Source organism: Ranitomeya variabilis, chromosome 5, assembly GCF_051348905.1.
Source record: "Ranitomeya variabilis isolate aRanVar5 chromosome 5, aRanVar5.hap1, whole genome shotgun sequence".
Classification (NCBI taxonomy): domain Eukaryota; kingdom Metazoa; phylum Chordata; class Amphibia; order Anura; family Dendrobatidae; genus Ranitomeya; species Ranitomeya variabilis.
This window is the reverse complement of record NC_135236.1, coordinates 245,191,851-245,206,916: the sequence shown is the minus strand read 5'-3', so window position 1 is coordinate 245,206,916 and position 15,066 is coordinate 245,191,851. Positions and strand designations below refer to the sequence as shown.

General features: G+C 41.9%; 1 protein-coding gene across 1 annotated transcript in view; it reads right to left on the bottom strand.

The window, feature by feature from the left end:
- Positions 1 to 3,234: 3,234 nt before the first annotated feature.
- LOC143775615 (cathepsin L-like proteinase) overlaps positions 3,235 to 15,066 on the bottom strand; it is a 46,747-nt gene continuing 34,915 nt past the window's right edge. The window contains exons 4-7 of the mRNA XM_077263959.1: positions 6,669 to 6,851; positions 5,496 to 5,655; positions 5,144 to 5,261; positions 3,235 to 3,510 (exon numbers count right to left, since the gene is read on the bottom strand). Of these exons, the coding sequence (XP_077120074.1) occupies positions 3,408 to 3,510; positions 5,144 to 5,261; positions 5,496 to 5,655; positions 6,669 to 6,851 (564 nt within the window). The 3' untranslated portion in view covers positions 3,235 to 3,407. The remainder of the gene's footprint in view (positions 3,511 to 5,143; positions 5,262 to 5,495; positions 5,656 to 6,668; positions 6,852 to 15,066) is intronic.

The following is a 15,066-nucleotide window of genomic DNA, read 5'->3' as shown; positions in this document are numbered from 1 at the left end:
TTTAATTCTTTTTTTTAACAGGGATATGGTGCCCACATTGCTATATACTGCGTGGGCTGTGCAATATACTACATGGGCTGTGCAATGTACTATGTGGGCTGTGCAATATACTGCATGGGCTGTGCTATATACTACGTGGGCTGTTCAATATACTATGTGGGCTGGGTTATACACTACGTGGCCTGTGTTTATACACTACGTGGGCTGTGTTATACACTACGTGGGCTGTGTTATACACTACGTGGCCTGTGTTATAAACTACATGGCCTGTGTTATACACTACATGGCCTGTGTTACACACTACGTGGGCTGTGTTATACACTACGTGGGCTGTGTTATACACTACATGGGTTGTGTTATATACTGCATGCATGGGCTGTTATATACTACGTGAGCTGTGTTATATGCTACGTGGGCTGTTATAAACTATGTGGCTGTGTCATATGCTATGTGGGCTGTTATACACTCCGTGGGCTGTGCGATATACTACGTGGCTGTGCTATATACTCCATGGGCTGTGCTATATACTCCTGTGGGCTGTGATATATACTACGTGGCTGTGCTATATACTACGTGGCTGTGCTATATACTATGTGGCTGTGCTATATACTGCGTGGCTGTGCAATATACTGCGTGGCTGTGCTATTTACTATGTGGGCTGTTATATACTACATGGCCAGCCGCGAACAATCAGCGACAGGCGCAGTCCGGAATTTGAACCACGCTTCGCTAATTGGACACGGCCGGCTGAATCCTGTGTATTCAATGTATTATTCTAAAATCTTCATAAATAAACTACATACATATTCTAGAATACCCGATGCGTTAGAATCAGCTACCATCTAGTACATAATAAAAACAAGTACAATAATCTTAAACAATACAAGTCACGCCTGGTGCAGTAGGAGAGAGGAAGCTGCCCGCATGGGCTCACAATCTACAAGGGATGGGTGATGATACAATGGGTGAGGGTAGAGCTGGTCATGCAGCGGTTTGGTCGATCGGTGGTTACTGCAGGTTGCAGGCTTGTCGGAAGAAGTGGGTCCTCAGGTTCTTTTTGAAGGTTTCAATGGTAGGCGAGAGTCTGATGTGTTGTGGTAGAGAGTTCCAGAGTAGGGGATGATGCGAAAGAGAACTCTTGTATGTTATTGTGGGAAGAGGAGATAAGAGGGGAGTAGAGAAGGAGATTTTGTGAGGATCGGAGGTTGCGTGCAGGTAAGTACCGGGAGATGAGGTCACACATGTATGGAGGAGACAGTTTGTGGATGGCTTTGTATGTCATGGTTATGGTTTTGCACTGGAGTCCCTGGGCAATGGGGAGCCAGTTAAGGGATTGACAGAGGGGAAAGGTCGAGGAATAGTGGGGGGACAGGTGGATTAGTCAGGCAGCAGAGTTTAGAAAAGATTGGAGGGGTGTGAGAGTGTTCGAGGGGAGGCCACAGAGCAGGAGGTTGCAGTAGTCGAGGCGGGAGAAGATGAGGGCATGGACTAGGGTTTTTGCAGATTTGCGTGAAATATAGCTCTGATAAAGACGCAGTGTGAGCGTTCAAAATGAATTGCTGTGTTTATTCAAGATCATGGATCAATTTTACTGTAGCTATTTGGATTAAAGTTTGGAAATCAATGAAGCTGCAATCCTTCCTTTTTTCTTATTTAATATTGTTCTTTGAGTGTACTTAAAAAGTTATGATGTCTCCTGAGTATCCCATTAGCAATTAATAATAATATATCATAATAATAACAATAATGAATAGTAATAATTCACTCTAGGGGCTGAACTGACTGCACAGGTCAGCTGCAATATTTTGATAGTGACCTTACAGGGAGGTGAAGGAGCTGACCCTTTGTATCTTTCCGAACCCTTTCACAGAATATGGCTGCATCCCTTCCCACAAAGAGCCACTGACAATTGAGAGGATATTTTTCTTGCTTCTATAGTGGCCACTATTTAATCAATAATTTGAAGCTAAAACATTAGACTAGATGTGAATCTTTCAATAATAATTTCTCTCTGTGCAGGTTCCACTCCTGATTTTGGCTTAGAAATAATGTTGCAAAATTTTGCAGCACAAAATTACTGAGGCCTTATTTAGACACCCCTTTTTTGGCATGTAAAAAAACAAATGGACTATACTACGTCAGTGTGCTTATCGTTCATTTTTGGTCCTCGTCTCCATTTTTTTAATGCAACAATCAGGCTGCACTTAGTTGACATATTGGTTGCATCTCATTATCATGGATCTCATTATTTTTGAATAGGCAAATTTAATCAGTGACTTAGACATTCCATTGTTTTTGTATTAGGGAAATTCTGTCCAGAAAAAAAGGACATGCCCCCAAAACTATAATGAGTACGTATTCTATCTAGGCACCATTTGGCAGGCAAACATAAATGGGGCCATGACCCATGGGCCAGTGCTGTATGCTCTAGGCTAAAATTTCACACCCAGCCCTGACCTCTCTTACCACATGGCATCAGTCTCTTCAGTGTCAGATCACTATGCAGTATGACCAGGCACAGTTATGGGAATCTATTGGACATGTCGGTCCGCCACTGAAAGTGAACCATCATTCTAACCACAAGATCAGCAAGGGCACTCTTACAGATGAAAATGCAATGTACAATTACAATTACATGACACTATTTTTAATTTATGTGCAATATACTGCTACTTCTTTTCACTTGCTCTTTTGAGTTTTGAAGACTATTTACATGAGACAACCCCTTTAAAGGGACTCTGTCACCTGAATTTGGAGGGAACAATTTTCAGCCATAGGGGCGGGGTTTTCAGGTGTTTGATTCACCCTTTCCTTACCCGCTGGCTGCATGCTGGCTGCAATATTAGATTGAAGTTCATTCTCTGTCCTCCATAGTACACGCCTGCGTAAGGCAAGATTGCCTTGTGAAGGCATGTACTACGGAGGACAGATAATGAACTTCAATCCCATATTGCAGCCAGCATGCAGCCAGCGGGTAAGGAAAGGGTGAATCAAACACCCGAAAACCCCGCCCCTATGGCTGAAAATTGTTCCCTCCAAATTCAGGTGACAGAGTCCCTTTAAGGATCACTGCTTAATAGCAATACAAACCCCTGATGTGACTCTATACTTTAAAGGGGTATCCCCATCTTATAAAATGAAGGAGTATTGCTATGATATGCCATCAATTCAGGATTGTTTGGGGTCCATCTACTGGAATCCCCATGGTTTCTGAGAATAAAGGACCACATCAAGTTTGCTTATGCATCTTTTTTTAATTCATCACAATAGTACAAAAAAAATAAATGTAGCCGTATATTGCAAAGCATTAAGGAAGATTCATTACAGGTACTGTAGCTGCGATTACAAGGATTTGCTTTATGGTATGTCAAATAGATCTGATCTTAACCTTTTTTTTTCTCTAGAAATTAGCGTGCCAAGTCCACAGAGGAAGAATGTGATGCTATACCACACACATTCACATTGCGCCTCATCTTCACATAACCTTTATCACCCCAGTCTTCACCCCAGCTGTAGGAAAAACAGTGAAAGGAAGACATTAGAAAAAGTCTACATTTAGGCAAGCAAACTAATCCAAATCTCCAGTCTCTGCTGATAACACAATTATCTAAACATAGCGCTGACTACTAAGGCCTCTTTCACACTTCAGTTGTTTGGCGTCAGTCTAAATCCGCCATTTTCCTCAAAAAACGGATCCGTTTTTTTTTTCGACGGATCCGTTTTTTTCCCCATAGACTTGCATTAGCGACGGATTGTGACGGATGGTCGTCTGTTCCATCCGTCATGCGACGGATCCGTCAAAATTTGGCGGACGTCATCTAGACATTGACGGTCATTGCAACGTTTTTTGTCTCCGTTGAAATGACGGATCGCGACGGATCCGTCGCGTCCGTCATTCCATAAAATGGCCACCTATGGGCGACGGATCCGTCGCGAGCGTTATTTCGACGGATCCGTCGCCCCAATCCGTTTTTTCAATTTTTTTCAATTGTGCATGCTCCAAAAAGTATATACAACCCCCGAGTAACGGATCCGTCAAAAAAACGGATCCATTGCATCCGTTTTTTCAACAATTGTGACGGATCCGTCGATCCATCACTTTGTCGGAAGTGACTGACGCCAAACGACTGAAGTGTGAAAGAAGCCTAAGATGCTAGAAACAACTACATGTCTACATCTCGAGGTCTAGGAAGATGTCAAATAATGCACAACATCTCAGAACTTGGCAGCTTTATAGTGAATTCCTACACTGCAGATATTGTTGAAAAAATTTCTGTGACTGGAAGTTGTTCCACTCATATGAATATGGTTGCATGAGATGAATGCAGAACTTTCCGCAACGCAATCTTCAGTAAATACTCAATGCCAATGGCCTTGATTTATCAAAGGAATTTTGCCAGAATTCTGACATAAATTGCTTTGAAAAGTTTTGTGACTTTTGGTAGAGATTAGGTGGGACCAGGGGTGCGGCAGATACATGACGCTATAGCTCATCTAATTCATGACAATCTCTGCTGTTACTTACTCCAGAAATCTTACTCCAGTCCAGTCAATGACTGAAGTAAGATTTCTGGTGTGGAGCATGAAGGTGCATGTCACTTGTCATATGCTGCTGATTTCTGACTCCTACATGCGCCCTCATCAAAACTGGTGAGAAAATTGCTGGTCTTGATGATTCGGGGCCAATGTGTGAACATATTCTGTGGCCCCAGAAATGTTACTCCAATCACAGGTTGGAGTAGCATTTCCCATGTAAAGTATGCTATGTCTGATAATGAATTAGTTGGTGGGGCATTGCCGAGCCAGCACCACACATTTTTTTGGCGTTGGGTGGGAAATTCATAAAAACACCAAACATTGAAAAAATATAGGCAACTTCACACTGTGCAAAAATTTGGTGACTCTTCAATGTCTTCTCGTAAAAACTATTATGTATGGGCTGCTTAGAGCACTGATTTTACATTGTAACCCAGGTGCTTCAATCTACACCTATACATTTACCCTGAAAGCTTTATTACTAAATTAACTTGCTTTTACAATGCCACAATCTACACTTTAATCTTACATATCCTTACATTCATTAGTTCTTTTAAAAATTTAAAGACACTGCTTGATTCTGTATGGCCTCTGTGAAAGCATTTACCTGTTCCTTACTATCCAGTAATCTATATCTTCGTTGGACTGCTCGTCATGTTCTGTACCATATCCCACAATAATAACGGCATGATTTGGATACGGACTACAATCACCTTCAAAAATGCCTAAAATCGTAATATAAGTTATCGTTTGTTTCACAAGGATTATTCTATTGATATACAGAATAGTTTACACTCACAGAAAATATTCCTAAGTATTTCATCAATTTATGATGTGAAAAGCTTAATACAAACTGAAAGTTTACAGATTTTCTAAAAATATTTGTGCTTTTTTAAAACTAGTAATTATAAGTTGTTAAAGGCGGTTGATTTTGATTTCTTTTACCAGCTCTAACTTACCATTACAATATTGCTGAAAGTCATGACTTGCATCAATTCCAACTGCTATTGGTCCATTAAAAGCCACGGATAGCGCCATATTGTCTTCTCCAGGCAGCAAGTAATATTTGGTCACATTGAAGTTGACAGCATTATCAGGCTTGTATAAACATTGATCTTGCTGGATAATATAGAAACAGATTTGATTGGCTGGTTATAGATGTGATTCGTTTAGCACAATGAATTATTGGGATACTCTGTTCTCTTAGAATTACAGGCTTCTTTTCTACTGTGATCATTATAAACATGGACTGCATTGGATAATATTTGTAAGTACAAGGAAGTATGAATCCACCAGAATGGGCAACCAGTCTTCTTACAATCAAGTAAGTATAAACTAAAGGATATGTGGTAAAAATTCATGTTAGAGCAGGGAAAAGATCAATGCGTTTCAGGTGCTTGGAGCATGCTTAATCATGATGCATCCTTCCTTGTTCATAGTATTGCACTGTGGCAGAATTGCTATTCATGCTCCAGACTGCAGAGGAAAAATTAACGATGAGCTGGATACTTTCCAATTCAATAATATTTGTAAACTCCTTTTTGCCAAATGCATTTAACTACTGAATTTAAGCACAAACTACTACAAACCTCTCACCGCCCTCTCGCTGCGGCCACCCTCTCCACCTCAATCCGACAACTCGATTACACCTGTATTTGTATAATTCCTTGGGTTGCAGATACTGATGAATAGAATGGTGGAGGATGGAACCATGGGGTCTGGAGGATGGATGACATCATTAGATCAAGGATACCTTTATATTTCTCTCATAGAGAACACCGAATTGGTCAGCTCAATAAGTGCTTCCGTGTATGGGAGAAACAGATGAGATTTTTCCTGGCTTATTAATCGGTCAAGCCATCATCTCGCCGACAGCCATCCAATGTTTATGGTGGGATTTACAGTGCATGTGCAAGGTTAACCCTGGCCTGGAAATCCCCTTTAAATTGTCGGGATGGACATATATTAATTCTACTGACTTCTCAAACAGGGGCCCCATAGTTTTTCTTAGCTGTGTGGTCTCCAGTGTCTAAATCCACCTAGAGTATTTTCAAATAATAAATCCTTTGTTTTCCATAATTAACAATCTTCATATCTTTAACAAGAATCTATAAAATATAGAAAAAGCTTACCTTCTCTAAATATTCATACTCTTTGGCTTGCATGACACCATGACTTGTAATATATGCCATTGCTCTCTCTGGTAATCCTCCACAGCAGCCACTATCTCCAGGGTCGCAGTCTACAAGCTGCTGCTCACTGAATTCAACCAGCTCTTTGGTCTTAATACAATGATGTGTCTCAAATACACCCACCTTAAACATAAAAAGTAATATCTAAGGCTATGTTGTCCTATGGCAGTTCCAATGTGTATTTTACTAACTCATTTTTTTATTTTATTCATTCTTATTTTTTTAAAAGCTCAGTGGTAGAATTTGTAGACTAATACTCATATTTCTACTACAGATGTGCCACTGATGAATAGGACATTAGCACAAACAATAGCCCTATCGTCATTAAAAATGTGTAAGCTTATTAGAACACCAATTCAAACATAGTTGGGAACCCATGTAAGATGTAAAGAAAACAAGAATGCAATGATTTGAAAATCTCCTATAACCATATTTTAATTACTACAAGGTGTTTAAGCTGCCCCATGCCATAGGCACTTATGCAACCCCATAAGATCACAGATGCAGGTTTTTGATCTGTGCGCTGATAACAAGCTGGATGGTCCCTCTTCTCTTGAGTCTGCAGTACACGGCATACATGATTTGCATAAATAATTTCAAAGTTTGATTCATCTGACTACAAACAGTTTTTCATTGTTACTCAATGCATTTTATATGAGCTTTGGCCCAAATAAGACAGCAGCTTTTCTGGATTGTGTTGATAAATGGCTACTTGTATGCATGCTGGAGATTTCTGGAAGCATTCCTGAGTCCAGGCAGTAATTTGTCCTACCAAATTGTACCTGTTTTTATTGCAGATTGCCCATAGCTCACAAGATCCAACACACCATGTTCCAAATTATTATGCAAATTGGATTTAAGTGTCATAAAGATTTAATTGTTTTGTTTTCCAAATAAACTTGAGGATGGTATTGTGCCTCAGGGCTCAATGGATCACTGAAATCAATCTTAAACACATGTGATAATTAGTTTTCCAGGTTATTCTAATTAAAGGAAAACTACTTAAAAATTATGTACCACATTATTAAGCAGGCCACAGGTTTCAAGCAATATGGGAAATAAAAAACATCTCTCTGCTGCTGAAAAGCGTTAAATAGTGCAATGTCTTGGACATTTATGAAAACATTAGGTATTTCATGAAATCTTAGAGTGATCATCATACTGTGAAGAGATTTGTGACTGTAACAGAGCACAGACAGAGTTAATGCAGATAAAGGCATAATGAGGAAGGTTTCTGCCAGACAAATTCATTGGATTAAGAGAGCAGCTGCCAAAATCCATTACAAACCAGCAAACAGTTATTTGAAGCTGCTGGTGCCTCTGGAGTCCCTCGAACCTCAATGTGTAGGATCCTTCAAAGACTTGCTGTGGTGCATAAACCTACTATTTGGCCACCCCTAAACAGTGTTCACAAGCAGAAACAGTCTTGTTTACTGATGAGTGTCGAGAAACCCTGGATGGGCCAGATGGGTGGAGCAGTGGATGGTTGGTGGATGGCCACCATGTCCCAACAAGGCTGCAACATCAGCAAGGAGGTGGAGGAGTCATGTTTTGGGCCGGAATCATGGGGAAACAGCTGGTAGGACCCTTTAAGGTTCCTGAAGGTGTGAAAATGACATCTGCCTGCAAAGTATATAGAGTTTCTGACTGACAACTTTCTTCCATGGTATAAAAAGCAGAAACGTGCCTTCAGGAGCAAAATCATCTTCATGCATGACAATGCACCATCTCATGCTGCAAAGAATACATCTGAGTCATTGGCTGCTATGGGCATAAAAGGAGATAAACTCATGGTGTGGCCACCATCTTCCTCTGACCTCAACCCTATAGAGAACCTTTGGAGTATCATCAAGCAAAAGATCTATGAGGGTGGGAGGCAGTTCACATCAAAACAGCAGCTCTGTGAGGCTATTCTGACTTCATGCAAAGAAATACAAGCAGAAACTCTCCAAAAACTCACAAGTTCAATGGATGCAAGAATTATGAAGGTGATATCAAAGATGGGGTCCTATGTTAACATGTAACTTGGCCTGTTAGGATGTTTTGGAGTTAAAGGGAACCTGTCACCTCCCCAGGCGTTTTTAACTCAAAGGCCGGCTACAAGGTAAGCACTCCCGCCGCGTCATGGCGCTGGCCGGTGGACGCGGGTTGTGCCCGTGACTTACACCAGGTGGCTGTGCATGCTCTCACTACATTGCCGCGTGCTGAAACCACGGTTTTCTACTATGTATTTGTTCTCATTGAAATTTTTGCTATGACCAGTTACTCATACTGTCTTTTTATCTCCATAGTAACCCCATGAATAAGACCCTTGTGGGTCGAAACGTTGGGTTTGGTCAAATCTGAATTCATTGTGTTTCTGTTCACTGCATGGCAATCTTTTTTCTGTAATAAACGTATTGAACACTTTTTTGCATCATACCTAATCAGAGTGTGCGGTAATTTCCTGGCTACATGACCCTTTGGACCCTCGGGTCTGTCTTACCAGCACCTCGCACTACTTTTGATCAGAGTGCATACCATTATTTTCTCTATATGACTTTTTTCTTGGTATAGCACCGATCCACCAGATGTCGTCTGAAACATTTGCATACGACACTGCAACAAGTTCCAGTATCCTTTCCCAGGTTACTAATTCAAGTGAGTTTCTGAAAACCCCCGTCAACGAACTAAGAACAAGGGACTATGAAAAGGAGCGTAAGAAATTACTTTCCTATGATCTACACACCATAACATTGGCAGAATATCATAAACAGGGGAAAATCCCCAGGGGCCTCAGATAATAATAATAATAATAATAATAATCTTTATTTATATAGCGCCAACATATTCCGCAGCGCTTTACAGTTTAACAGTTTCAAACACAACAGTCATAGGTAACAATGTTAACAATACAGCAATAAAGCAAAATAAGACGACCCTGCTCGTGAGAGCTTACAATCTACAATGATAGTGCAAAGTCTGCACATATTTCAACCCAGAGTTGTAAAAGGTTCCTCTATGATGAGGCATCACTGGAAGGCGATTGGGGTTCTGTCTTATGTAGGGGCTTGTGCTTTTGGTCCACACAACTCAGATGCAATCTGCGCCCCACTATTTTTTCTGATGACTCTGACTTCTGTGATAAATATAAGAAAATTTTAAACAAATGTTCATTGGACATTATCATCTTAACGATTGAATTTTTGCAGAAGGCTATTGCGGACTCTAAGGACAATATAAGGGCTATCGAGACCCAACTATCATCAACCTTATCAGCTTCAGACTGGACCAGCCTAAAAGAAAAAACGGACAAAACCCTTCTTGACCACCAAAAGTTTCTACAAGAAAGAAAACGCCAAAAATTCCAACGTGACAACGACGACTACACCCACAACAGAGTCTACAAATGGAGCGATACTTCAGGAAACAATCCCTGGCGTCGTCCTTATCAACGGAAAACTGGCTCATTCAGCACGGAAAGCGACTCCTCCACTGGTTCCAGCAGGCCCCGTTTTGTATCCAAAAGCCGCAGGGGAGGACATCAGCGTATCGACTGACCAGAAGATCAAGAAAGAATGGCAACCCGGTCACAGGTAAGATACCTAATCTAGTCATCAACATTTCGGGTTATACGCTCTCCCCTGCAGAATTGAATCTACTCCAGAAAGGACTCTCCTTCTGTCCCACTCCCAACTGGGATAGCTTCCAGCTGGAGAGGGACTTACAACGTTTCTACCGGCTGGTGAGACTTAAGACTCATTTCGGGACTCTGGCGGGAAACTCCGAGAACAGAGTGTCTCCACAGAGGGACGTCTCTGTTGCGGAGATCCCCCTCTCATCATTGGGGTTGAGGAACCCCAGTTCCTTCAACCCACCACAATCGTTTCACGCAACTGAAACTTTCATTTCTTTTGTGGATAGAGAGATTAAGGATTTATCACACCAACATCGACTAGGCCTTTTTCCAACACGCACAAATCTCACGCTGTCTGAGAAACAAGCACTTACGTCTTTACACAACAATAAATCCATAATCATCAAACCAGCGGACAAGGGTGGGGCTACGGTCATCATGGACCGCTCCCTGTACTCAAACGAAATACTACGCCAACTAGCAGATACCAATACATACAGGATCATCCCTAGGGACCCCACCTTTGATATCCGCAAGAAAATTCAGTCCCTACTCAACACCTATGTGGACAATGGCACCATTGACCCACAGACAGCCAAATTTCTTTCAAACCCTCATCCCGTAACCCCAGTATTCTATATACTCCCGAAAATTCACAAATCTCTAATTAATCCTCCGGGCCGCCCCATTGTGGCTTCTACTAATTCTATACTTTCACCACTTTCGGTCTTTCTTGAAAAGATTCTCACACCCCTGATAAAGACCACCAGGTCTTTTCTCCTAGATACGGGACATTTTCTCCATGTCATTTCACAACTCAACACCATACCACTTGACAGCCTCTTGGTCACAATGGATGTCAATAGTCTGTACACTTCTATCTCCCATGAAAAAGGCATTGCAGCAACTAAATCATTACTTGAGACCTCAACTCTCTCTATTAATTCCACACAATTATGTCTTGACCTACTAAGGCTGGTCCTATATGAAAACTTCTTTTTATATGAAGATACCTACTACATTCAGCAACAAGGGATCGCCATGGGATCAAACGTGGCGCCCGCGTATGCTAATGCGTTCATGAATGCATTTGAATTGGACTTCGTCTACACTGACGACCGATTCATACGGTACGTACAATGCTATCACCGCTACATAGATGATATATTTTTTGTCTGGACAGGACCCACAGAAACACTGTCAGCATTCCACCAGACCCTCAATGACATTTACCCTGAACTCCAATTTACAATGCACCATGACCCCAAACAGATCTCTTTCCTAGACACCCTGGTATGTAAGAATGACCAGGGCCACCTGTCAACTGATCTATACTCCAAACCAACGGACTGCAATAGCCTCCTTCACTATTCTAGCAGCCACCCCAAGTCAACACGCAACAGTCTCCCCCGTTCCCAATTTACCAGGGTGTCCAAAATCGTTTCTGACCCTGATATTCTCCCCATGCGCCTCGAAACTATGTCAAACAAATTTCGCGACCGGAACTATCCCCAACATCTACTGGATCAGGAGAAAACACGGGCATTGAATCCTCAACCTCCACCCCTGAGAGAATCTAATACTGATAGGGTACCTTTCGTCCACACTTTCCACCCTTTCATGCCGAAGGTTGAAGCAGTCATCAAAAAACACTGGCCTCTTCTAGCAAGAGCCTACCCCAACATAGACAGCTTCTCCCGTCCGGCCCTTATGTGCAACAGACGGGCACCCAACGTCAGAGACCGACTTGTTCGGGCCGACATTGGCAGTACACGCCCTACCACCAGCCAAAGGGTACTCTCCACACGCCGCCACGGGACATTCCCCTGTCTTAATTGCGCCTCATGCTCCAACATCATCAAATCCGACAATGTTACACACCCAAGAACAGGAAAATCTTACCCCATACAGGGTTATTACACTTGTGACTCTAATTTCGTGGTATACGTCATAAAATGCCCCTGCGGCCTGCTTTATGTTGGAGAGACCACTCAGCACATCAAGGATAGAATAGCTAGCCATAAGTCCACTATCCGTTGTGGGAAAACTTGGCTCCCCATCCCAGACCATTTTTCCAAAGCCAGACACACGGTAGCTCAATTAAAATACCAGATCATTGAACAGGTACCCAGACCGAGAAGAGGTGGTGACCATATTAGATCTCTTAAACTTAGAGAAGCTTTCTGGATCCACAAACTGGAAACACTGACTCCAAAGGGACTAAACAGAGAAATTGACTGGCTGTTATAATACCTTGTTAACCTGCTACAAATACCCTATCAACTTATCTTTCTCTTACAGACCCGTTGAACCCACCTCCCTCTAGGTGATTTTCCATCCACATTACTTACTAATACAACAGAGACATGTCACTACCACTCGGCAATACCATCCGCTATTTTTTATTATTTTTTATTTAATTATTTCTTAGCTTATCATTTACCCTGCCCATATATCCGGTCACTCATTCCTCTATGTTAGCCATTCATACATTTATATTAGCTCCACCGACCCGTTCCATTACATTACTACATCCATCTCCCTTATTTTTGCCAGGCGCCGCTACTGCTCTATACACGCCATCACAGGGACGCTCTATCCCTGATCTAACTGCCTCTGTTACACTCCAGGCCCCCTCCCTATTGAACGTCCTCCTGGCAGACTCTGCCCATACATCAGCGCTACTTTAGCTATTACTGCGCATGTGCGTGACGCCACTTCCGGTTTCGCGGCCACACTTCCGGTGTAGCGATACCGCGGGCATTATTTAACTCTGGCCACGAGTCCCCACACTGCACATCACTTCGGGCAAGGCACGGGAGTGCCGCTCCTACACTCCAGTACACCGGATCCTTCAGGTATGTCCCCACTACTAGACGCTGCGCCGTTGGACGCGGGTTGTGCCCGTGACTTACACCAGGTGGCTGTGCATGCTCTCGCTACATTGCCGCGTGCTGAAACCACGGTTTTCTACTATGTATTTGTTCTCATTGAAATTTTTGCTATGACCAGTTACTCATACTGTCTTTTTATCTCCATAGTAACCCCATGAATAAGACCCTTGTGGGTCGAAACGTTGGGTTTGGTCAAATCTGAATTCATTGTGTTTCTGTTCACTGCATGGCAATCTTTTTTCTGTAATAAACGTATTGAACACTTTTTTGCATCATACCTAATCAGAGTGTGCGGTAATTTCCTGGCTACATGCGTGCTGAAACCAGGCGGTCACCTGAGCTCATACTCCTGTATCCTGCTTTATGTTGAAGGAGCGGATATATAACGGCAGAGACACAGGAGCGGGCAGAGGAGATGCTGCTCATGTGAGCATGTGCTGCCTGTATGTGGGTGCTTGTCCTGGTGGGAGGGGCACGCGGCATTGCTGGAAAGTGACGCGGGGTGCGAGAGCGCCTCATGTTACGGCTCTGCGCCGCCGCCACATTGTGTGTAAAGCTGGGAGCCCCAGTGGGACATTAATGAAGGCAGAGGAGGTGGAACCCTGCACACAGAGTATTGAGTGATGGCTGGGAGGCGTTTCTGTCTGGGGGAAAAGACATGCCCCCAGGTCTAATTCGAGGTATGAGGGACAAATTATAAAAGCGATTATTTAGGCGTTTGCAGGGACCCGAACTAAAAGAGCCACCTTGTCAGAATGCAGCATTAGTGCTGCACAAGTTGGCTCTTTAAGCTAAAAATGCCTGGGAGGGTGACAGGTTCTCTTTAAATAGCTTTTTTGTTCAGTGAATGTGACCTCCTAATTCTGCAAATTCCACAAATTAGCATTTTCAGTTCTTTAAAACATATCAAATGTTTAGAAATTCTACTGTGCCTAATAATTTGGAACAGGGGATTTTGAGTTTTTATTCATTTTGGAGATTATACTGTTATCATTGGGAGGTTTCTTCAATAAAATTCGATGTATACTCTAACGAGTGATGACTTTTATTAGACTGACTGTCATTTGCACCACCATTTATGAAAATCCAAGAAAAATGTCATTTGCATAATAATTTGAATCTTTTGATGATCTTATGTACTATAGTCGGTGGGATATTCAAAGTCTTTCCAATTTTATTTATTGGAACTTTTTTAAATGTTCCACAACTTTTAGATGCAGTTATTCTCAGATTGGTGAACCTCTTCCCATCTCTGCTTATGAGAGACTCTGCCTCCTCTCTAACATACTATTTTAATACACAATCATGTGACTTAATAGAAAATCGACCCTCTAGTTGTTTTCATTAGCATCACTTACTTTTCCAACCTTTGGTTCACCATGTCCCAAACTCTTTGAGATTTGTTGTTGCTGTCAATTTCGCAATTTGTTAATTTTATTAAATGAAATGGAAAAATGTCTAACTTTCAAGTTCTGATTCGTGTTCTATGTTCTGTTATGAATAAAATATTGCTATATGAGATTTCCAAATCATTGCATTGTTGTTTTCTTTACACCTGACACAACATCCCAACTTTTTGGAATTGATGTATTTTTGTGAATGATTTGTTTCAATTACGCAGACAAAATATATTGTACGACTTGTTGTCACTTTTTAACCATGCTTGCTTTAGTATAGACTAGCCCTTTGTGAAGTGTCTTTAATACACACAATAACTCTGGTCCAAAGTATTCACACAAGTTTTTAGCACATAATTCTGTAACATTTAGGTTTTTAAACCCTTTACAATGTATGACGTATAGGTATGTCATAGGTCGCTTCCCCGGCT